Source organism: Fistularia commersonii, chromosome 32 (assembly GCF_037954325.1).
Source record: "Fistularia commersonii isolate RoL2024-O1a breed Wild chromosome 32, RoL_Fcom_v1.0, whole genome shotgun sequence".
NCBI classification, from domain to species: domain Eukaryota; kingdom Metazoa; phylum Chordata; class Actinopteri; order Syngnathiformes; family Fistulariidae; genus Fistularia; species Fistularia commersonii.
Window position 1 is genome coordinate 8,992,218 of NC_141315.1, and position 24,451 is coordinate 9,016,668.

The window sequence follows — 24,451 nt, forward strand, 5'->3', positions numbered from 1 at the left end:
TCCTCTCCCGGCAGGCCTTTGAGGACATCTACATAGAACGACGTCGAACGATCAAAACCATCCTGGAGTTTTCAGATAAAGTGTTCACCTACGTCTTTGTCATCGAGATGCTCTTGAAGTGGATCGCCTACGGGTTCAAGACCTACTTCACCAACGCCTGGTGCTGGCTGGACTTCTTCATCGTCGACGTAAGTCCGGAAAGCCCGTCGGCGGATAAACCGAGGGATAAACGGTAACGCTTGAAGAGGAAATGTTTTGATTCTGCCACAGATTTCCCTGATTAGTTTAGTTGCCAACTGGCTGGGCTTCTCTGAACTGGGACCAATAAAATCCCTCAGAACCCTGAGGGCGCTGAGGCCACTCCGAGCGCTGTCAAGATTTGAAGGGATGAGGGTATGTTTTGTTTTGTTTCTTGCAAGGGCTTATTGTTGCACGTCGGTTTTAATCTCACCGGCGCGAAGCATACCGAGCTCTACATACTAACTTGACCGGCTTTCCTTTTACCTCGTTTGCTGAATGCATGCTTTCGCCGGCCGGACCAGAGCTCGCCGAGGTAAGGGTATGACTTCGAAGGCACGTTGCGGACTCGCGTAAGGGTTCACGGCGCAGTTTCAAGCGGTTGAATCTGCGCTCCGTTCTGCTTCGCTTTCGGCCAGGTGGTGGTGAACGCTCTCATCGGAGCGATCCCCTCCATCTTCAACGTCCTCCTGGTGTGCCTGATCTTCTGGCTCATCTTCAGCATCATGGGCGTCAACCTGTTCGCCGGCAAGTTCTACCGCTGCGTCAACACCACCACGGAGGAGATCTTCCCCATCAGCCAGGTCAACAACCACAGCGAATGCATGGCCTTGAGAGAAGCCACGCAGGAGGCGCGCTGGGTCAACATCAAGGTCAACTACGACAACGTCGGGAAGGGCTACCTGTCCTTGCTCCAGATCGTGAGTACACTCCAGAAGGGCAAATGCTGTGTTTGTGCGTCTCTTAACGCGTTTATCGTAAACATTTATCGTTGCAGGCTACTTTCAAGGGTTGGATGGACATCATGTATGCGGCTGTGGACTCGAGAGAGGTACTCGAAATATGACACTGTACGTGCATTTCTTCGTTTATGTGCACACACAGGGGCGATATTAGATTTGGTTTCGCGCCGCTACGGCGGAAATGTTTCGGTGGAAACCACATGTCTGCGTCCCTCGGTGCCCATCGTGGGCCAAAATGGCGTTAAGCAGGCGGGTCCACTTGTTTTTATCCAATAACAGGCACGAAATAGCCAAAATATGGAAAAAGTAGGTATTTTTTGAACATTACATTACATTACATTGCATTTGGCAGACGCTTTTATCCAAAGCGACTTACAATAGAGGACATAAGGACTGCAAATACACTTGCAAATACACAATGCACAGGAAATATACAGAACAGTAAGCTTGGGTTAGTGAGTTTTTTGTTTTTTTTTTCAACAAAGACATACACAAACGTACACACACACACACACACACACTGCATAGCCTAACTTGGTGCCTAACCTGATCTGGGACATCAGTGCAGTAAAAAGTCCTGAACAATGAGTGTTCACACTTCATTCTGGTTTTATCGGATACACCCAATAGTGATACTGTCATATACTGTAATTAATATATTCATTGATATATTCATATTTTCTTAGGTACTAATCTGCAGTTTTCCAGGTGAAAGGACACTCTAAAGATAGTTTGGGCATATTTGATCTCCTTCCCCAGGTTGAGGAGCAGCCGTCGTACGAGATCAACCTCTACATGTACATATACTTTGTCATCTTCATCATCTTCGGCTCCTTCTTCACCCTCAACCTCTTCATCGGCGTCATCATCGATAACTTCAACCAGCAGAAGAGGAAGATAAGTCACGGATGCCGCGAGTTCTCCGACCCTTTTAACGTCATTGATAGAGATGGAAAAAACGTTTCCACTCCCGTCCCGCAGATGCTCGTGGACGGTTTTGTGATTCACGTTATTTTAAACCCTATAATCAGCTTTGCCTTGTTGTGTCCCTGCACTTTGGAGATAAGGACATCTTCATGACGGAGGAGCAGAAGAAATACTACGAGGCCATGAAGAAACTCGGCTCCAAGAAGCCCCAGAAGCCGATCCCGCGTCCGACAGTATGATTTTTTTTTTTTTTCTTTTTTTCAATGCGGGTAAAAACATTCGGAATCCGAGTGTTTGACGTTGAAAAAGCACGGGGGGGGAACCGAAGCGATACCAAGTCGCCTGAGCATGCGTGGCATGGCGTTGTCATCGGCGACCTCTGCACTGACCTTTTCTCCTCACCGATGGTGTGAACAGGCCAAGTGACCCCTGGGGATTTGTGTTTCCCTTCCCTTTCAGAACCCCATCCAGGGAATGGTGTTTGACTTGATCAGTCAGCAGTTCTTTGACATCTTCATCATGGTGCTCATCTGCCTGAACATGGTGACCATGATGGTGGAAACCGATAACCAAAGCGCGGAGAAGGAGAATTTTCTCTTCAAAGTCAACCTGGCCTTCATTACCGTCTTCACCGGGGAGTGCATGCTGAAGCTCTTCGCCCTGCGGCAGTACTTCTTCACCAACGGGTGGAACGTCTTCGATTTTGTGGTGGTCATCCTCTCGATCGCAGGTGGGTCCTCCTTCGCTAATCGCGATGTTCAAGTAAGGAATGAAGAGACGTCTTTGCCGGGTTTCAGTCAGAAATACACGGGTATCATCAGCATAGAAGGATGTATTTTAAACTGTATTTCAAACTATTTTATTTTAAACTGATGAAATTCTGGGAAGAGGTTAAAAAAAAACAAATAAGTGAGATTTTAAAATTAAACAGACCAATTGATCCACAGCAATTTATTATGGGTACAGCATCAATAAGCGACCTAAGGAAAAACCAGGTGTTTACGCTTAGAGTTCTTCTATTAATTGCACATAAAATGATCACAGTAAACTGGCTCAAACCCCACCCACCTACCCTGGACCAGCGGCGTCAGAGACTTAAGGATGGAAACTGCATGGAACGCATAACAGCAAACTTACGACGTCAGACAGACCTACATCTTGACAAATGGGCACCCATTAAAAAATATACTGCTCAAAAAAATAAAGGGAACACTTGAACAACACAATGTAACTCCAAGTCAATCACACTTGTGTGAAATCATAGTGTCCACTCAGGAAGCAACACAGATTCATTTTGACTTGTTTTAAGGACATTTCATCAAAGTTGGATCAGCCTGGAGTTTGTTTTTACACTTTAATTTTGAGTGTGATTCCTAATCCAGACCTCCATAGGTTGATACAATTGATTTCCATTGATCATTTTTGTGTGATTTTGTTGTCAGCACATTCAACTGCGTAAAGAGCAAAGTATTTCATAAGAATATTTCATTCATTTAGATCTAGGATGTGTGTTTTAAGTGTTCCTTTCATTTTTTTGAGCAGTGTATTTGGAGAGTTGAAGATATTATCTCTATTTGACTGAGTTAGATGTTTTTTTGTGTTTGTGTTTTTTTTTTTTAGTTTTATTTTATTTTTCACTTGCTATTGAGGAAATAAATGACCTACAAAGATTATTGTATAATGTATATCTTGTTATGAGGTTTTGTAAGAATGTGTATGACTATGTTAAGGAACCTGTTCTAATAAATGTTCAAAAAAAAGAAATACATGGGTATCATCAGCATAGAAGGATGTATTTTAAAAAGGAACGTCTCGGCTTTATCGGTAGGCTTGGTTTTCCCCGCTTTTTAACTCCCGGCTGCGTCCTTTGCATTTCAGGCACGATGCTCTCCGACATCATCGAGAAGTACTTTGTGTCGCCGACGCTCTTCCGCGTGATCCGGCTGGCCAGGATTGGCCGGATTCTGCGTCTAATTAAAGGAGCGAAAGGCATCCGGACGCTTCTTTTTGCTCTCATGATGTCACTTCCCGCTCTGTTCAATATCGGCCTCCTCCTCTTCCTCATCATGTTCATCTTCTCCATATTCGGCATGTCCAACTTCGCCTATGTCAAAAAGGGAGCCGGGATCGACGACATCTTCAACTTCGAGACGTTCGGCGGCAGCATCATCTGCTTGTTCGAGATCACGACGTCGGCCGGCTGGGACGGGCTCCTGCTCCCGATGCTCAACAGGGAGGCGCCGGACTGCGACCCGGACTTCGAGAACCCGGGCACGGAAGTGAGGGGCAACTGCGGCAGCCCGGGCATGGGCATGATGTTCTTCTGCAGCTACATCATCATCTCCTTCTTGGTGGTGGTCAACATGTACATCGCTATCATTTTGGAGAACTTCAGCGTGGCCCAGGAGGAGAGCGGCGACGCGCTGTGCGAGGACGACTTCGAGATGTTCAACGAGACGTGGGAAAGGTTCGACCTGGACGGAACTCAGTTCATCGAGTACAGCCAGCTGTCGGACTTTTGCGACGCCCTGCAGGAGCCTCTCCGGGTGGCCAAGCCCAACCTCCTTCGCCTGATCGAAATGGACCTCCCGCTCGTCACCGGCGACCGGATCCACTGCGTGGACATCTTGCTGGCGGTGACGCAGATGGTCCTGGGGGACACGGTGGAAATGATGGCCATGCGGGAAAGCATCGAGGCCAAGTTCATCCTGAACAACCCCACCTCGGACTCCTTCGCGCCGATTACCACGACCGTGCGGCTCAGAGAGGAGGGTCGGGCCGCCGCGGTCATCCAGAGGGCTTACCGCCAGCACCTGCTGAGACGCGGCGTACGCCACGCCGCTTATATGTACCGCCGCAAGAGGCCGGGGAGGAAGGACGAAGGGGAAGATCCGCCTGAAAAAGAAGGTTTGCTAGCGCTAAAGATGGGAGTGCTCTACGGGAGCGATGAGCGCCTCGCGGAGGAGATGGAACAGGCCGCTTTGGAAACTTTAGCGAAAAGGCAGCTTCTCGATCCCGAGACTCGTCAAGCGGAGGCCGAAGACGGCCCCGAACCTCCTGAGCCAAACATCCTGGTTGTACCTGTAGAAATTACAAATGAGGTTTTACTACATTCTTCCCCAAGTCAATTCCTCCTGACCCTGCAGGCAAACCTCCGAGAGTCGACGGTATAACAAACGGCTGTTGAGTTTCCTTGATTTTAAAATGTCACCAATCCGGCTTGATTGTTTTTTTTGTTTTTTTTTTCCCCCACTTGGTGGAATTTCGGCGTTTCGCCACCTTTCCGATTGTAAAAAAAAAAACAATAAGTTAGACGCTTTCCTGTTCTCTGTGTGTGCACCGCAGAGCTAGGCACCCGCCTCCCGCTAGTAAGCTTAGCACCGGGAATCTTAGCTATGTTAAGTGTTCGCCTACCTCGGTCAAAAGTCATCACGCACACATTCCGAGTTTTTTTTTGGTTTTTTTTCGTGGCACGTGAAGTAATAGTACAAAATCACGACACACTGTTGATATTCAAGACACATTTACATTAATCGGGACAAGCGTTTGGCTATGTCGTGTTCTCGCTATTACCCTGTCTCATGATTTCACTTCACAATTTCAGAACTATTTGGACTGTGTATTTGATTGCTTTTAATGGAGGAAAGGCTAATACTTGCCGTGGACTGTCATTTGTCGTGCTAAGCTAACTAGCGGGAGGCGGGGTCTCGAGCTCGAGGTCCGTGACGCCCACAGAGAAGTCGAGCGCATCCGCCTCCACAGCTGAACCACAGGGATCGTCACCGACGGTTGGCTTTCTCGGTTTGTTTGCGAAATCCCTTCAAGGAGTTTATGCTGCACTAATTATTGTCAAACCTGCCTTATTTTGTAATTAAATTTGAAAATCGATTCCCGCAGTTTTTCTGTAATATTTGAGGTGTTTTTGGGAGGGATGAAGGTCGAACCGAAGCGGACGTTTTTGTTTCTCGGCGACCTCGGCCGCACCGCCGATGTCGACAGCGGAGTTTAGTTAGGCGTTAATTAGCATCGGCCCTAACTAGCATCTGTGACGGTCGGTCAACTTAACCAGATGATTAGTTTTGGCAAAGCTATGCTAACACAACCCTTTGTGTAAAATGCAGCGCTCATCTAAAAAAGGATTTCCCTTCAAGATCCATTGAAAGCTGCTGTTCTACCGATATTAGACGGTACATATAATATCCTGTTAATAAAGGACATTTTTTTTTACATTATGCACATTTTTGCAGTGATTTATAGTTACTGCAAAAATGCACTAGCAGTTCACGCTACTCTCTGTCGTTGCTATTATTAGCATGTTGTTAAACTGTGAAATCGTGCCCTGAGTCGTGCACACCGCTGGCAAATCATCCGGAAACACTGGAAATTCTCCATTAAATACAGTTTGTTTTGATATCATTTAACGCTATTAAATAAGTCGCAAGGTGTTTTTGGCTTTTTCGCCCTGGTTTGTATCAAAATACCGAACCTCTCCCGACCAAAGAGCGACTCGAATATCACCCGATAGAAAAATGAGATTTATTGAATTCTCTCCTATTAAATTGTTGCAAATGAAATTGTAAATTGTCGATCTATTTCCATATGGAATGCGCTCCGACGGCCGCTGCTCCCTAAAAAAAAAACGAGAAATAGGAGAAACGAGCGACTATGCAATCAGCGGCGTTTACGAATCGCCGAATGTCGTCAAAAATGAGCAAGAAAAGGACCCGGCGTCGTCCCGTCGGGCCCACCCATGGAGTTTATCCGCTTGATATTGCACTATTTCCTATCCCTTCCAGCAGGAGGCCTGGAAGAACCTCCCAGGACGATTTCATCAGTCGCCCCCCTGCATGTCGAATTGATGTTCTGTCCTTTTTATTTTTCCCGATATCAAAAAAAAAACACGTTACTTCCACGCTGGTGGAAATAAAGATATCCTAAGAGCTCCCCCGCGACCCCATCTTACTTTGGTACTTGCTGTGCACGTTAGATCGACTTCCTCAGGTTGGAATACTGTATTGTTTTTTCTTTTTTTTTTCTTTGTACTTCATTTTCATTTTGAATTCATCCGTAAACGGCACATCAAGCTACGTTTGTATCCCCGTCAGTCGTCCCGACGACGTAGATTCGGATCGGAGCGCGTGAACGTGACTCGGAGGTTCGTCTTAGCGAATCCATCCGCAAATATCCGCGGGAAATTCTGAAAAATGGCCGAGAATGCTCATTTAATCAAAGAAAATAAAAAACTCACGGCCTTCTTTTAGCTGCATCGAATTTCGGGATTCGCGGAGAAAACCCTCCGACTCGCCGCGCTCCCGATCAAAATTCACCACAAACGGAAACCGATTCATTTTAGCAGTCCAAAGCCTCGCTCCGTCCGTCCCTGCGCGCCCATCCTGTCCGACTGCGAGTTACAAGAGTACGTCCTCACACACACGTCCTCACACACATGTCGCTTTCACTAGCCGTCTTAACTCAATCCAACATGTCTTACTCTGAACATACGGTATGCACGTGGGATACAGAAGCACTTTTAACAGATTTGTAGTTTTTTGTAGTTTTTTTTTTTTTTTTTAATGCCACCAACAACTGAAGGAGGGTCTCAAACTCATATTGTCTGGGGCGGGTCGCTGTAAAAAAATTATAATAATGATAAAAACAATATGTTTCTGATCTCCGGCAGATAACGTATATGTTTCCGTATGTTGGGCTGATTCCATTTGGCTAATTTGTGGCCACGTTTCTATCCATCTGTTATCACTTGGGTCTGATTTCAGTTTATTTCTGACTAATTGAGGTTTTCAAGCAAACTTCTGAATTGAGATTTTGCCCTCATGCACCTTTTAAACGACTTATACGTGTATGAACATTTCAGGATTACCCAGATTTGGCCCCGAGACCGGCAGTTTGAGATTCCCTTCCGTGCGGGAGAAAGTGGCCTCTTCTTCGAAACAGATGGTCTTCTTCATGTGTTTTCGGACCCTTGTCTTTAAAAAAATCAGCCGGACTCATCCTGCCGCCACAGGGCGGTGGTTTATTCCTGTCGGACGTCTGTCAATCAAGCCTCCTCTGACGGCGCGGGGAAAACTCTGGAATATCCGCTCCCCCTTTGTTTACATTTCTGACAGAGATTTTACCGGCGTATCCGCAGACGGTGTCACCTGTATATACACTTTTCTGTTTTGTATATTTTTATGATTTGTTATTGTAAAACAAAAGGATTGTAATTACATTGTTAGAATAAAAATACCTCCGAAAGGGTCAAGTAGGCAACAGAATCCTGTCTGCGGTCATTGTGTTTTACAGCAGCGGCTCGCTAGCGCCCCCTAGTGGTTAAAATGAGCTTACATTTCTTCTAAACAAATGGGTAGAAAATTTGTCCTCTGTTCTTCACACACACACACACACACACACACACACACACACACACAGGGCCTATAGTGTTAGGATATTTAAAAATTAAAAATCTAAAAGGAACACTAAAATAATGCATCCTAGATGTGAATGAATGAAATATTCTTCTGAAATACTTTGTTTGTTATGTAGTTGAATGTGCTGACAACAAAATCGCACAAAAATTTTCAATGGAAATCAAATTTATTCACTCATGGAGGTCTGGATTTGGTGTCACCCTCAAAATTTAAGTGGAAAAATACACTCCAGGCTGATGTAACGTCCTTAAAACAAGTCCAAATGAATTCGTGTTGCTTCCTAAGTGGGCGGTTTGATTTCACACGAGTGTGATTGACTTGGAGTTACATTGTGTTCTTTAAATGTTCCTTTTATTTATATTTAGCAATATATAACATCATATTTTTATGAACGCAAAACCAACAAATCTATATACACTTTTGTGACTCATATAATGAACGTTTTGAGAATCGAAAAAGGAAACAGCTGATAGAATATATTTACAGTATATTTAAAAATAATAATAAAAGTATGTATAAATGAATTACAGGTTCACATTACGCCATACAAATTTATCCATTTTTTAAAATGTTTTACAGTGACTAACAGATCATTTAAAATAGTCACTCGATGGAAAAATCTGTGCATACTGACAAGAGCCGTACCTTTTTTTTTTTTTTTTTCAATTTCGCAAAAAGAGGAACTCACAAGAATAAAATTGAATGAGTTATTCTGATCGTAAAGCAGAGGGATATCGGAAGATATTTTGTTCAGCCCCTAATTTGCATGTGGGATCTGACTCAGTGGCTCAGTCACTTCTTCTTCTCCTTCTTCTTCTTGTTCTTCTTCTTCTTCTTCACAACACTTCCACGTCACTCTGCAGAGATAGAAAGAGGTCGAAACACAAACGGGGCTCAGTTCGTCTCTTGCGTGTCACCATGAGCTTCCTGCTGCTTGGATTCTGCGGTCTCATCATCCTCATCAACATCTCAGGTAGAGAGATCTTTAGATTTACAGAGAAAGTGAGACAATTATGCTAAAAAAAAAACAAAAACAAACGAACAAAAAAATAATAACATTTGGTGCAAAATACAAACATTTGATTATGCGTGCATGTTGAGAAAATGATGTAATTGCCCGGAGCTTGTAATAATCTGTAGTATGGAAGGTGCGTTACACTTGTATTTGTGTCAGACGGCGGCTCTTGTGTTTTGCATGATGTTTTCAACTCCACGCGACCATTGTTTCCTGGCCATCTGGGGGAAAGGGGAAGTTATCTTCTGTAATCGTCGAGTCGTTTGAAGCGGCGTCCTCCCTGCCTCGAATTTCGGAGCGATCCGTCGCTACTTTGGGTGGATGTTTTGCCCAAGAGGCGTCGACGTAACTAAGACCAAAAATAAAAAACAAAAACAAAAAAAGTGACTCCCACCTTCAAATGTCTAATCTGTCTAAGTCATGATAGTGTGCGTTTCCCCGGTTAATTCAAAGAGCTGATTTCCGTGTAGCTCACTGCACCTTTTTCAAGTTAAAAATATGCCGTACGAATCTCTAATCACACATTAACGCAATATGATTGCTTACCTGGAAGGAGGCCTTATCGAGACCTTCCTTACTCTGAGTACGTTTACAACAACTTCGGTATAATGTCTGAAAATGGGATTTGACCCACTTAAACTAGCGCTTCAGTTGAGTTGACAGCAAGACTCTAAATGAGAATGAGAGAATGAGAACAACTTTATTTATCCCGAAGGAAATTGTTGTGCCAGAGTTTCAAGCAAAAGCACAACAGTAATAGATAATAGTAGGAAGGAGGAAGAATAAGAAATACAATGAAATATAAATTGTCTTAACTGTTAACTACAAAGATTTGAACATTCCCTGCAGCTGAGGGAGGAGGAATTAAAAAGTCTGATAGCCAGACTCTGTAAATCTAGCCAATAATGGTAAACTGATGAAATCGTTGCTTTCCTTGCTCTTCTTGTGATCTGGAATAACCCCGACGTTCAACTACGTTCTCTCCTCTGGCCAGTTACCGCGAGCCGTTCGCACACGATCGTGCAGAAGCCCCGCATCATCAGCTCCTATCCCGGACGGCACCGCCTGATCATCTGCTATCTGGAGAAGCCCCAGTTGTTGGACCAAGTGCGCTGGTACAAGGTCCCCACCTACGACATGGATCCGAGCCAAGGAGTCCTCTTGGAGAACACCCACAACCCGAAGAAAAGCAACGCCTCCATTCTCGCCTTCCATCGTTTGACCGTCGAGGACAACGGGGTGTACTACTGCAACCTGAACGACATGTGGGGGTTCGGGACCGAAGTGCAAGTCGTCAGTAAGTGTGGCGTCCGTCCACGATCACTTGAATTCCTCTTTTTTGGTTTAAATAGTGGAAACTCTCCTTTCTGATCCCCTTGTCTCTCAGGGCCTCTCAACCGAGGTCAGATTGAGAGAAGGAGCAGGCTAAAGGACGCCCTCATCATCTTCCAGGGGCTGCTGCTGGCCGTCATCGTCGGCGCCATTTTCAAACAGAAGCAGAACCTGGTGAGCGCCAACGAGAGCGAAACGCCCAACGATGCAGTCGAAATCTTCTTGCCGTTTCAGCCATCATTCTGAGAGGCTTCTTCGGTTCCAATGACCGAATATAACTGCCGGAGCTTTGGCCGGGTCCAGGTTACGGTAGCATGTTGTGTAAATGGAAAAGTTGATCTGCAGAAACTAGGCGTAAGGGGAATTCTTGTCGAAATCTTCTTGTCTCGGCAACTGGGCTTGAATTTCTTCACTTGAAGACATTTCGAGAGGCTGCTTCAGTTCTGAACTTCAGTTCTGAGGGGTGAAATGTCTTAAAGTGAAGAAATTCAAGTCCATTTGCCGAGACAAGAAGAATTCGACACCCAACGATGTTCACTTTGTGTTTTTAGTGAATCCCCTGTCTTATCTAAATCAATTCTCCCTCCTCTCGTCAGCGGGGGAAAGAAAAGGAGATCATCTATGAAGAGCCTGAGACCGAACACATCTACGAGGTCTGTAAACCGGAACCGCCTTACGTTTTCCGCTTGGCTGCGGGATCCGACCTGTTTCTTCTTGGGTTAAAACCGAGGTGGCGCTGTCGTCAGATAGGTTATGGCCGTTGTCTCTCCATGGATGGGGTCCGGCTTTCGGTGCGTGGGGGTCGACGGTTGGCAGCTATTTGCATTTTTTCAAGTTGATTGAGCAAGTTAACTGGAAGACTGAATCCGCTGTTGAGCGGGGGGTCCCTCCGATTGGCCGATCAGCTTCAGCGGTTCAGTGTTCTCGGCATTTTATCATCTCATGTTCTAACTTAGGAGGAGTTAAACCAGCAGACGTGCATCACATCCAGGACCTTTCTTTGTCATCGGGTACTAGCAGTAGGGTAGTATATTTCATCGAACTCACGGTCTCCTGGGAGGATCGAGTTGACGAAGCTAGAGAGCGTAAAAAAGATGGGTACGCTAAGATGGCGGCAAAGTTATTCATCTCGTTGGCTTACTAACCGATTTGGTCGTTCGAGGAGAGAGCCTGAGACTTGCGGTCAGTAATGTGTCTCGGGCAACAAACGAATGGTTGCGGCCAAGGCAGGAGCATAGTAACTGGGGAGGTTGCTAAAGTTAGCTAGTTAGCTTTGGATCTGCTATGTAGCATGGAGGCGGGTGTTTGCGGGATGCTAGATTTCACTGTCAAACCTTCTCGAGGCCTTCCGACGATGGAAGGAGCCCACTTGAAAAACCCGATGACATGCTTCAGGCTGTTGTTGTTTAATTCAGGTAGCAGCCTGCTGGGAGCTAGCTCGTTGTTCGTTTTAGATAGCTTCCCTACAGCCTGGATTTAGCTTCTACACGTGTTTTTACCTATGATTTTAGCACAGGGGATGATAACACCTTGTCCTGTGTATTAATGAATCCCTGATTTAGACCAAATCATGTTTTCCCTGATTCTAACATGACAGTAACGCGGACTAAAATTGTCCGACCAAATACCCGTGCTATCTTGGTCTACACGTAATCCTTTAGCCGTGTGGTCGTGTGTGCGCCGACTGGCACTGCTTCGGTTGAGAGGTTTCGCTTTTTGAGGCGGACAAATGGCGGTTACTGCGACCAGTGCTAACTTTCTTAGTGCCAACTTTTAGTGCCACTATAGGTGCTAGAATTTATTCTTCGTCTGTGTGAGTGGGTGTGTGTTTAAGATGCACAGATTCGCTCCACTGACCGCCTTTAACCACCTAATCTGCCCAAAGTGCCTTAAAATAATCGGTGAAACACTGAAACCTCGATTTTGCAAAACTTCTTCTCGCTTCCCGTGCTTTTCGTTGAAACCTTTTACCAGATAGCCTTTGCCGCTGTGACATGATGATATCATATAAGCTGTATCACAGATGTTGACGGTGAAAAGTATCTCTCCATAAAAATATCACAGTTACACTGTATCAGAAGTTCTTGAACTATTTAACACATCAGATTACTCACCTTCAAGGAGCACCATTACTGCGTGACCAAATCAAAGTAGTTTTAATTTACAGTTACACACAGCTCAATAGCAAGGTTATAAAATGTTTATATTTATAATATAATCATTGTTATTGTCAGCAAATTTTTAAATCATACAAATGCCGTTTGAACAGTTAATACGAAACCTAGTGATTCCTCTATAGACCGCTAGGGGGCGCCATTGTTAGATCACATCCATATACGTTGCAATGAATATTTACATTTTTTTTAAAGCTCATTTCCAAGCTTTCTACAATAAATATCGATTAGTTCTGTCGGGACTAGTTGGGCTGTGTGGGGGAAAAAAATCTCATCATGCTTAATCTCATTTAAGATAATTCTTTTTTGTCACAGCTGCGCAACAATGACAATATCAATAAATATGAGTATAAATATAAATAAAAGAGACAATTAAAAGATAGCAAAAGACATCCAAGAAAAATAGGCAGCAAAATGAACAACTAGGATGAAAAAAAGACAACAGGATGAAAAAAAGGATAAAACAACAAGGATAAAAATATCCTATGTCAAAGGCCTGACACATCGATAAGACAGTTTACATTATCAAAAAAAAAGAAAGTATTCGATGGGTTATTATTAAGTAACTTTAACTAACTTTCTACAGATCTTCTGTTCCGTGTCTTTATTTTTCTTGCTGATTTCTAAGTAAATGCTTTTCAGTCATTTTTAAATCATATTTATTTTCATGTAAATGTATGCTAATCGAATGCAGAAGCAAATCACCCATGTATTTATTACATCTTAAAAATGTTTAAGTTTACAACATCGAGGTGGAGAGAAAAAGAAATTAGTGACGTCACAGGAGTTGTTAGCCTTGTGTTTGGACATAGATGGAAAAATGAAGGTTCACATCAATCAAAACCACCGTAATTTCCAAACTATTGAGCGCCTCTGAATATAAGCCGCACTGGCTAAAAATAACTAAATAAATAGTTTACTTATATAGACCACACTTCTCTATAAGCCACAAGTGTTGTAACATGAGATATTTACATGGAAACTTTTTTTTTTTTTACTTTTAATTAAATGCACTCCAGTAACATCCACAACTGGAAATGCTTCTTTTCTAACAGTGCCTGTAACACGGATGATGAAAAAAGATTAATAATTAATATCACAAGGAAAAGTCCATCCATCCAACCATTTTCCATCCCCGCGTTGTTCCGTTGTCCGACTTGTGTTCATGGTAATTTTATCGGTCCGATGTGGCGAGGATAAATGTTTTGGCGGCGTGAGGCTCGTTAGCCCCCCGAAATATCCATAAATTAGCCGTATCGTTGTTTAAGACGCAGTGTTCAAAGCATGTGAACAAAGTAGCGGCTTATAGTCCAGAAATCACAGTACAAGTAAAGATCTACCGTGCAATGTGGGTATGAGATGCACATAGACTCTCTTGTGAGTGATACTAAAGTGTTTCTCCCTCAGGGCTTGGCGTTTGAAACCTGCGATGGAGGTCTGTACGAGGACCTCGGCATTTACTCCGAGGCCCAAGAGACCGAGATGCCTTGGGAGTCCAACTGACACCGAAAGCCACCCCGTCCGTCAGTGCAGCTCGGTCAAGTTGAGGCGAGCGGCTGAGTCTTCGACGCCTGGTCCCGCATTTGCAGACGCTGACCTCTTTTTTTATTCTTTAAACCAGTGCTTGAAATCTAAGTGCTTCTGCTTCCTCCATAATGCTTAGCCCATGTCCTGTCTCCTTCCAGAGGTCAACTCTGATTTATGGGACTTGTAGTTTTAATGAACCGGAAGTGAGCCGCTTTAATGTCGCCTTCCAGAGGGTCAACTCTGATTTATTGGACTTGTAGTTTTAATGAACCGGAAGTGAGACACTTTTTCTTTTCTTTTTTTTTTTTTTAAGCGCAAGCACTTTTTAAAATATAATATAGCTTTTATTATTATTATCTTGATATTTTTATTGTCAAACATGTCAAAATTTATCTCGATAAAATAATAATGACGGTGCTGTTTGAAAAACGTTCACGGGTGTTGTCAGTTAGCTTAGCCAGGTGCACCGGGAACCACTGCCGGGCGGGACTTCCTGAAGAGCGGCTCATGTGTGACGGCTCGCTGCCGTTCGGTCCCACGAAGCCCCAGATGACATGCGAGATTTATCTCACCGCCGCCGAGATGGAAAGATCAAGAGACCCCGTAAATATCCGATAATCTGGATTTCGGAGAGGGTGAGTGTGAGTGGACGCATTTCGTGGAGCGTAGCTAGCTGCTACCCGGTTAATCGGCGAGCAGCCGGGCAGCCGAGAAACACGACGAGAGCGGCGTCGCGGTGCTAATTTTTCAAACAGAAATTCATATATTGATTTATTTCTGAATATCCTGAATAGGTAATCGGCTGGGAGGTAGCAAGCGTGTTCACACATAGCTGCGGTACGCAGTTAGCTTAGCAAGCTATTTCGGCAGCCATGCTAGGACACCGGCTAGCTTAAACAAGAGACGTTCAGGGACTGTGGTTAAGATGGAGAATGTCCTTGAACGCACCACAGCACCGACAGTCTGTTTCAATACGATCTGTAAAGGCATTAGACTAGTATTTTTTTATTTAAAACACACTATTTGCTCATTACACAGCTTTTAGTTATGGAACTGTTCTGTGCCGAGGTTAGAAGAGTGGTATTTTCCCTGTTTGTGATGACGTGTTATTTTTTTTCCATTGATATACTCCATTGGTGCCAGTTATTCTTAGATTTTTGACAAAAATGGGATTCCATTCAAATAAAGAAAGGCATCACTTACAACTAGCAGAAGTAGCTTGTTTATGTGTGAGAGAGCATTGTGTTAAACTGACAATCCTTTTTTCGAGAAAGTGCGATGTTGTTGACATGTGAAAAGGGTCCGGTGCTCTTAATTGAGTAAAATAAGATGAATAAATCATTAAAGTAATAAACAGATGGTGGTAAAACAATTTCAATCAGTCAATTTAATCACAAATGATTAGTTCACTTGATCTTTTTGATACCAAGGGTGTTTTATTAACGGTATTTTAATCCATTCATTCAAAATTTAAAGAAATCCATCAACTTTTCTTCAAATTCTTTAAATCAAAAGTATTGTTGTTGCCCTGAAAAGACTGTCTTTTAATGTAGAGCAAGGCCCAAATTGTTGCAGTTGTTACTTTGAAAAAAAAAACTGCTTGTTTTTTTGTAATTGTAAGAAGAAGAAACACAATACACTTTTCAATTTGCTGGAAATGATTGTTTTATTGTTCTTTTCAGATCATTTTTAGAAAAGCATTTGAAAGCAGCATGTTCTCCAACCGACGTATCCACTTTTGTCACTGTGTGTCGATACACAGGTTAAAAACTCTCAGCATATAAATAAGCAATAAATATATCATAAAATAAATTATCTCCACTTGACCAAGGGTGTTATTTGGCGTTTAGAGACGAGATCAGCTTCTCTGCTCTGAACAGATGCATTTTCGTTTCCCTCCTCACCATCTCCCAGGCGTCAGAGGAGTGTCCCTGCAGGCAGAGGTTTATCATGATCACTGTTTGGCATATAGATGTTCAGTAGCAAAAGGTGTTTTGTGTTTTGTAAGGTAGCATGCTCTTTATTTTGATTTTTCGTTTTCATTAAACTGATGAATTATGCAAAGTCTGTTGTGTTACAGATGGTCAGTCTTACCAGTGGTTCTAGAACCTGTGTGGAGATGCTCTGGAAATACCCTTGCAGCTCCTTGTTGGTGTTGATAACTCTGTCTCTGTGCTGAAGGAGTAAAGAAAAATAAAAGGGACATTTATACCCACATTTACTGCGCACACACAAGAATCTGGATGTGAGACGCGCCGTGGCGGCGACTGGAACACACACACACACACATGCGCGTGCACCGTGGGACTCACACAGGAGCGCAGTCCCTCCACCTGCTGGTTTATCAGGTTGAGGAAGTCCTGCAGCGTTTTGTCCTCCCACAGGGGGGAGCTGGAACTCCCCTCAAACATGTTGAACACCTCCTCCAGGACCTGGACCACGAACATTACACGGTCCCTGGGCTGGAAGAGAGAACATTCATGACACATTCAGCTCATGGACTCCCCCTGTGGGCCGTAGCCAGAACGCTGAACATGATTATCCAATACCTTACAGATGAACCATGCAGGTACTATGATCTTATTACAAATGTAATCAAAATATCAAAATTAGTCACAGAAATTGTTTGGGCATAAACTTATTTCTTGAAAATACCTTTAGAAATTCAAAATGAGCTTCTTAACCATTCCATCTCCAACTTTCCCCGAGATCTGTGTTTTTGTTTTTTTAAAAACTTATTTCTGTCTCAGATTTTATTCTATTTATGTATGTATTCAGAGGTTCTCAAAGTATTCGGTCTTTGAATGAGTTTTGGCCAACGTACAGATGCTTGGGCCGCCTGGTCGTAAAGATCCCCTGGGAAGCTCGGCATCATCTCCTCGGTCTCCTCAGTGGTGTTTGTAAAGTTCCTGGCCTGCAGCACAAACACACGATGTTAGTGTGTGTGTGAGTGTGTATATATGTTTATAAAGTGTATTCACTTTTACACGTACACACACACTGTATTATATATATATATATATATATATATATATATATATATATATATATAATACAGTATATATATATATATATATATATATAAAAAATACAGTGTGTGTGTGTATATATATACATATATATATATACACACACACACACACACACATATCAACCTGCACCCTGTAGTCTGTTTATATTTCAATCTGTGCTTTCTCAATATGCACATCCAATATTATCCTTATCTGTCTTATCATTCATTGTATGTCTTCACAAATTTGACAATTTGCCTTCTTAGAACCCCCTGTCAAGCTATTTGGCTTCAAAAGTCAGAATTTAACTGCAGGAGGAAACATGTTTACTGACTTTGTAAATAACAATAAACATGTTTAAAATGAAAGTATCTACATGTGTGCATACTCAGTGTATAATTGTGTAATAATCCGCAGGATACTAAAGTTCTCAAGAAATGACCACAAATAAGTCAATAATTCATGAATAGAACGAGAAATTGCGTGAAAAATGCTGCGTGACGTGAACTCACCATGGCGTCCAGCAGCTTGAAGGATGCGGCGCTGTACTGGTTGAATTTGACCTCAATCCACCTGCAACCCGGAGCCGGTGCAGCGCTGCACACACACACCAACGCACACACTGACAGCACACCGAAGAGCATTTTCACGATAGATTGATTTTTTTTCCCAGCCACGCAGATTAGTGAGTCTTCTCCCTCGGATGTTTCCACGGGTGTTTGTTGCTTGAGTCCACGCGGCGTGCGGGTATTTATCCCACGGCCAGTTTGGCCTTTGACGCGTCACCGCGGCTTTCATAGTCGCTGGAATATTAAAAAAAAAATCAGAAAAATAAAGTTCAACCCGCAGCGAAACAATTAGAACAATGAACAAACACCCTGCACGTTCCCACAACCTTTCACGTTCTCTGTGTGTCCATCTGTCCGCCTGACTGTCTCTAACAATAATATTATTATTAGTGATAATACCTTTTGCTTAGGACGCCTTACAGGACGCTAAAGGATGTTGTCCGCACATATAAAAAAATACAGATTTAAAAGAAACTGTGAAAGTTAAAACTAAAGTTAGGAGTTGGTTAAGAAAATAGAATTCTCCATCTGTCTACCTGTTTGTCAATTTAGCTATATTTTTATCCTTCTATTTGATTGGCTACCTATACAGGATTGTCTCAGAAAATTACAATATTGTGATAAAGTTCTTCATGTTCTGTAATGCAATTACAAAAACGAAAATGTACATTCTGCATTAATTTCAAATCAACTGAAATATTGCAAGCCTTTTATTATTCTAATAATGCTGATTATGGCTTACATCTTAAGATAACTCAAAAATCCTATTTCAAAATGTTATAATATCATGAAAAAGTAATTTTAGTTTTTTTAATTACAGGAGATAAAGAACTTTATCACAATATTCTCCGAGTCAGTCCTTTATATCTGTCCAATCTCTTGTTCAGAGGTCTTTGTATTTAAAGTCAATTTTATTCATTTTTAGCAAAAAAAAAAGCAACATTTTATTGTGTATTTGTTTAGTTTCAAAATAACATGTAAAAACTGTTAATTATTTGTTTTTACTCATTTATTTCTTCATTTACCTGTGGTTGATTGCAGTGTCAAGTGCATTCCTATTTAGTTTGGTGCATTTTTTGACTTTTTTCTTATTTTCTCTATTCTTTTTCTTATTTCTTATTGTCTTACAACAATGGGGTTTTGACTTGTTGCCACCATATTTTGCCACCATTCATGTTTCAGACACATGCAATATTTTCTCTTATTCTTATTTGTTCACTAAGCAACATGATTGGTTGCATGTAATGAAAAAATAAAATAAAGCAGCAATCAAAAGAACGTCATTCTGGTTGTTTAGAGCTTAAAAGATGTGTGCATGTTTTTAATAAGTGCCAACCAGGAAAGATAACACATTCGAATCAAAAGTGCTATTTTAATGTTAATACAGCAAGATTGTCCCATTTTTTCAGTCTAAACGTCGCTCTAAGTCGTGGACACGCGTTTTACACCTGTTGAAAAAAAACAACTATATAAAAAAGGTAAATTAGTATTTAAATGTGTATTATTATTGTCTGTATTGAAAATTAAATTGAGTCGTTGATTGACAAAACGGTTGATTGTAGTGCAGCAACGGGATTTCCCGCAGTGACGCGCGATTTCGCGAGAACTGTCCGCGGCTCGGCTGTCAATCACAACCGATCGGCTAATTCCGCTTTATCAAGAAACCGAAAAAAGAAAGTGAAGCGTTAAAATTTGATCGAATTGAAATGTCAATTTGAATTTAATTGCTATTCTCCGGGCATAAAAGGGATAAAAAAAAGATCAGGAATGAGTTTACTAAAATAAACAAGAGATTTTTGCATTAAAATGTGATGAGAGATAAGCCCGTGATTTGTTTTTTTCCCCGAAAAATCGTTTTCAAAAACTGGTAGGAATTTAACTTATGATATTAAGTAAAAGACAAAAACATGATTGAAAGTGGAGGTATTTTTTTATTACTGTGATTTTTTTTAAAGTGGGGAGGCTGAGCATCTTTATATCAATAACATTATTGTTTTGTCCAGTTTCACGTTTCTAACGACAACTGACATTTCTGTTAGTTCACTTGTCAGATTTCTGTCAGTTAAAATTATCATTTTGTGTACGTGTGCGTGTGTGTGTGTGTTATGAATCATCAGTTATTCACAGATCAAATAATCTCATTTTAATTTAAAATGTCCTTTGTGTACGTGCATGCATGGGTTATGAATCATCAGTTATTTACCAATCATATAATTTGATTTTAACTAAACTGCTCTGTGTTGATTTGTGTAAGTACATTTGTTCATGTGTGTGTTATGAATTATCCGTTATTCACAAATCACATTACTTTGACTGAAACAACGTAATATGTCTTTTCTGGGTATCATCAGTGCTCAAATTCAATTCCGTTTGAAAATAACTTTATTTCTCCACCGAGGATCAATTTAGGGCAGCATCGCAAGAGTGACAGGGTTAAGGAAAAAAACCCTGTCAGAACAGAAAATACAAAGGATGAAAGATACTAATAAAAGCGAAAAATCAACCAAAAATTATACACGTTACAAAACGAGGTGTGTCATATGATTAATATGCATAAATGTACATTTTTATACACACAGGGAATTTGCAGATATGTGTAGGATGTAATTGTTCATAATGTAATTGTTAATGGTTCCATGATGCATCCAGCGGAAAACGTAACTGTAGTAATAGAAAGGGAAGTTGGGCACTTCATGTGAAGACAGTAGCATTTAAATGAAATATTGTCACCAAATCAAATGCCATTCTCACATTGAAATAGTTTCTCCACAACGTAATGATGCTTTGCCCATACAACACTGTGTGTTTGTCTTATTGTAATCGTTTATCTTTCACACCTTGGGGGAGCTTCTCTTTAAGAAAAGCTTGCTAGACAATTATCTAAAGAGCAATTTATCCTGCTGGTGTACAGGAGTGGAAAATGAGTTGATCCACGGACATGCACTTTTCCATCACGGTTGCATCACCAAATATTATCCACCACAAAACAAACAGAACACACGCAGACGAAGAATAAGTTGTAAATATTTAAAATCAAAATAAGTCATTCGTCCTTTATGACCGTTTTTGTTTGTTTGTTTTTTTTACCTTTTATTTTTATTTTTTCTCTATGCAATCATTTAACTGTACGAGTTAACAGTAATAAAGGCTCGTAAGACATGTTAAATGCTAGACGAAAAAGAAAACAAATAAATAAAATTAATGAATAAATGGCAAGGGGAATATAATATGTATTTAACTTCGTGGTTAAAAAACATCTTAGTCATAAAACTGTATATTTGGGTTTTCCATACGTTTTAAGGATTTTTTATCTAATTCAAAATCGTTTATAGAGAACGTAAAATTGGGGCAACATTTTTGCATTCTGTTTTTGTGTATGAAGAACTTAGCCAGGCCTAAAATAATATTGACACAGAGTTCATCTCTTCTGTTGCTTAAAAGTAAACCAAATGTTATATCATCTCTTAAGAAAGAAATTGATGACGATGGAAATTTGTGTAGTCAATTTTTGAGTTTTAGCCGCCCGCCCCAAAGGCGAAAAACAAACAAAAACACCGGATGTAGTTGATGGCCTTGACGGTGACGTCATTCCCTCGTTGCCAGGGCAACTAGATGTATATGGCGGGTAAATAAATGGCAGAAGTAAAATATTGAATTTTTCTTGAAATCACTGAATTTGGGATTTGAAATCAATTTCGTAAGAACATTGTGTAAGAAGTCGTTTTAATTGTTGTGTTTTTTTCTTTCTTTAATTGAAATTCTGAGAACAATTGAACTGACTTAATAGTGAAAAAAAAGTGAAAGATCAATTACTGCCTTAACCCCATTGAAGCTCCTCTGGCTACCATGTAAAAATGAATATTATTAGAAAAAAAAATCATTTGGGACAAAATGTATGTAAAAAATGATTTAAATATAGACAGAGTAGCAAACCAATCTTGAAATTACAAAATTATTAACCATAATAATGCCATAGTTTTTTTTTTAGTTTTTTTTATTTCCAAAATATAAAAGACATGTCAGAAAAATACCAGTCAGGTTTTACATGAAAATATTGTGAGTTATTTCTATTTATACCTAATACATTTATTTCTAAAACACCAAACTTGACAGAACCCATGGCACAAATAACTGCAAAATAAATAAGGTACATAAAAAAATATTTGTTTTTTCTTGCTGTCATTTCAATAAATAGTTAAATATATATCGGATTTCATGAATAAAAACTAACCTGACTTCAACATATATAAAGACATTGTTAATCTCATCCCATTTGATCAATAAAATAAAACAAAATCTAAATACCGGTTAACCAAACACAGACAAAAAAATAAATATCGGAATAAATAGCTAAATAGCCTCTATTTTCAAAAACAAACAAAAAATAAATAAAGGAATAAATAGCCTTCATGTCCCGCATTTTAAAAACAAAGAGGAAACCTCACAATATGTTAAATATATTATATTTTAAAAAATAAATCTTAATAAAAAAGATACATCGTTCATCTTTCCTTTGTATCAGCAAGGCAACATAAACACAAATATCACAATAAAACGCTCAATCTTCAAATACATATATTAAGTCATTAAGTTACAGTTTAGCCAAATAGATAAATAAGTAAAACAAAAAAAAAAACTATTGCATGACAGCTGGTGGATTATTGGACTGAATCAGCCGCTCAGCCCTGAAGAGAAGGGTTTTGACCTCCTTCCTGATCAACTCCCAGGCATCTGCGCCCCAGCCCTGCAGGAATAATCGTTATATTATTATTATTTGCATTATTTGCATTTTATCATCTGAGGAAGTAGTGGTCATGCTAGTATCTTATAATGGAGAAAGGAGACTCACCATCTTCTGAAGGACCTGGTGGGAGAGTCTCTTGAAGTACATTTTCAACTTCTTGTTGGTACTCTGACTTTTAATCTAAAGGGGAGGAAAAATCATTATACAGTGCATACAAACTGGAAGAGTACAATTTAACACGCAAGACCCTGTTCTGTAAAAGTTCTTTCAGAAATCAATTCTTAGAGGGAAAGTGATAATGTACTAAAACTGAGTACAGAATAAGGTAAAATTGCCTTTTTCCTCCCTTCTTGAAGTAGAGGATTTAAGTTTAAGGTTTATAAATCAAGCTGTCTTTGAGTAGAATACAAGCATTTGTATTCCCCCCCCTTAAATACCACCTTAGTGTTTGTTTAACCTTAATATTAATCAAGTATCAATATTTATATGATCCAGTATTTAGCAAACTATAGTAGCAGAAAATAAATGGAGATTTGATTAAAAAAAAAAAAAAACACGAGAAGAACCACCTTTAAAACAGACAATTAGATTTGAGAGGAGAAAAAAAAACACAAAATTAAGTTAAATGAAGTCAGAGATGAGTCAGTGTACTCACACATGAGCGCAGACCCTCCACCTGCTGAGTCAGCACGTTGACCAAATCGTCCGTGACCTTCTCGTCCCAGGAAGCCTCGCTTTGGTTCTTCGTAAACAGGTCGGCCACCTGGTCCAGGACCTGTGCCGAGAATCTGAACCGGTCCTCGGCCTGCAGAGGCAACGACACATTTTAAGGGACTTTGCTCAGGACAGTTATAGCAACTGTGGCTGAGGAGACAAAAATATAAACTGTAAACGTTATAGAGAGAGACTTACCGATGCATTGGCCGCTTGTGAGAACAGCGTGTGAGGAAAGTGCACCTCCTCATCCATCTCTTTTTGAGAATCAGATGCCTGGAAAATTCACACAAACCAAGATTTAATCGTATATTGCAGAGAAAGAGGAACACTTCTTATCACACTCAAGGTGACAGTTTTATTAACCCTCTATTATGAGGGAGGTTTGACCCCAGAAAGAAACAAAAATAAAGAGGAAAAGCCTTAAAAATCTGATTAAAAAACTGAATTAGAGCAATAAATGACTCCAAAGTGTACATGATATTACCAAAAATAATCAGGAGAATAATCTTTCAAAAAAAAAAGATGGCAAAATTGTGATATTACTGTAAAATCATTAAGAAACACCTGTATATGATTATGAATTTACCCAAATAATAAACTGTATGTTGCTTTATAATAATAAAAAAAAGTGAATTAACAATAGGCAAGAAATCTGTAATCCGATTACAATCCACCCACCATGGTGTCCAGCAGCTGGAAGGACATCTTGCTGTACTGCTCGAACTTGATCTCCATCCACTTGCAGTGGAGCGAGGAGGTTGCAGCAGAAGCGCTCAGCAGCACCAACGCCAAAATCTGCATTCTGGAAAGCATCTCCATTTCTGTATTTTTTTTCTTCAAATGTTCAGGTGTCTGTGGCGTCACAATATTTCAGGTGTCCGAATGTTTTGATGCAGAGCCTCCTTTTATACTGCCCACCTTTCACTTTTCATACCTAAACTTACCTGTAGGGATTTCCCCCCCACCCACTCACACAGGTAGATCATCAAGGTAAAAAACACAACGTGTTCAGTTTCAGGTTCTCTTT

The 24,451-nt window shown here is 40.9% G+C and overlaps 3 protein-coding genes and 1 non-coding gene across 4 annotated transcripts in view; 2 read left to right on the forward strand and 2 right to left on the reverse strand.

Moving 5' to 3' along the window:
• The window catches only part of scn4aa (sodium channel, voltage-gated, type IV, alpha, a), a 31,124-nt gene extending 22,955 nt beyond the window's left edge, over nucleotides 1–8,169 (forward strand). The window contains exons 20-27 of the mRNA XM_086139718.1: nucleotides 15–188; nucleotides 271–393; nucleotides 657–938; nucleotides 1,016–1,069; nucleotides 1,740–1,877; nucleotides 2,036–2,140; nucleotides 2,367–2,637; nucleotides 3,786–8,169. Coding sequence (XP_085995844.1) covers nucleotides 15–188; nucleotides 271–393; nucleotides 657–938; nucleotides 1,016–1,069; nucleotides 1,740–1,877; nucleotides 2,036–2,140; nucleotides 2,367–2,637; nucleotides 3,786–5,080 — 2,442 coding nt within the window. The 3' untranslated portion in view covers nucleotides 5,081–8,169. The remainder of the gene's footprint in view (nucleotides 1–14; nucleotides 189–270; nucleotides 394–656; nucleotides 939–1,015; nucleotides 1,070–1,739; nucleotides 1,878–2,035; nucleotides 2,141–2,366; nucleotides 2,638–3,785) is intronic.
• A 1,022-nt stretch (nucleotides 8,170–9,191) lies between these two features.
• On the forward strand, nucleotides 9,192–16,386 carry cd79b (CD79b molecule, immunoglobulin-associated beta). The gene is made up of 5 exons (XM_086139727.1): nucleotides 9,192–9,308; nucleotides 10,345–10,647; nucleotides 10,738–10,856; nucleotides 11,279–11,335; nucleotides 14,264–16,386. Exons 1-5 carry the CDS (start codon nucleotides 9,254–9,256, stop codon nucleotides 14,357–14,359), a joined length of 630 nt encoding a protein of 209 aa, XP_085995853.1. The 5' UTR covers nucleotides 9,192–9,253; the 3' UTR covers nucleotides 14,360–16,386.
• Nucleotides 16,219–24,237, reverse strand: LOC147215393 (uncharacterized). Its single transcript, XM_086139510.1, has 10 exons — nucleotides 24,103–24,237; nucleotides 23,620–23,697; nucleotides 23,363–23,512; nucleotides 22,813–22,887; nucleotides 22,631–22,707; nucleotides 17,907–17,991; nucleotides 17,208–17,297; nucleotides 16,678–16,845; nucleotides 16,478–16,558; nucleotides 16,219–16,314 (listed from the first exon to the last, which is right to left on the reverse strand). The coding sequence occupies exons 1-10, from the start codon at nucleotides 24,235–24,237 to the stop codon at nucleotides 16,219–16,221; spliced, it is 1,035 nt and encodes a 344-aa protein (XP_085995636.1).
• LOC147215394 (U7 small nuclear RNA) lies at nucleotides 20,806–20,862 on the reverse strand. Its single transcript, XR_015104275.1, has one exon. It is a non-coding gene; the product is annotated as a U7 small nuclear RNA (small nuclear RNA).
• Nucleotides 24,238–24,451: the final 214 nt, after the last annotated feature.

What these genes read in the sequence shown, in the direction of transcription:
- cd79b (XM_086139727.1), top strand. Translation starts at nt 9,254, where the DNA reads ATGAGCTTCCTGCTGCTTGGATTCTGCGGTCTCATCATCCTCATCAAC. An exon ending in CATCCTCATCAACATCTCAG is followed by an intron (nt 9,309 to 10,344) that starts GTAGAGAGATCT and finishes TCCTCTGGCCAG; the next exon opens with TTACCGCGAGCCGTTCGCAC. An exon ending in TCAAACAGAAGCAGAACCTG is followed by an intron (nt 10,857 to 11,278) that starts GTGAGCGCCAAC and finishes TCCTCTCGTCAG; the next exon opens with CGGGGGAAAGAAAAGGAGAT.
- LOC147215393 (XM_086139510.1), bottom strand. Translation starts at nt 24,237, where the DNA reads ATGCTTTCCAGAATGCAGATTTTGGCGTTGGTGCTGCTGAGCGCTTCT. An exon ending in CACAAGCGGCCAATGCATCG is followed by an intron (nt 23,513 to 23,619) that starts GTAAGTCTCTCT and finishes TTGCCTCTGCAG; the next exon opens with GCCGAGGACCGGTTCAGATT. An exon ending in ACCAGGCGGCCCAAGCATCT is followed by an intron (nt 16,846 to 17,207) that starts GTACGTTGGCCA and finishes TCTCTCTTCCAG; the next exon opens with CCCAGGGACCGTGTAATGTT.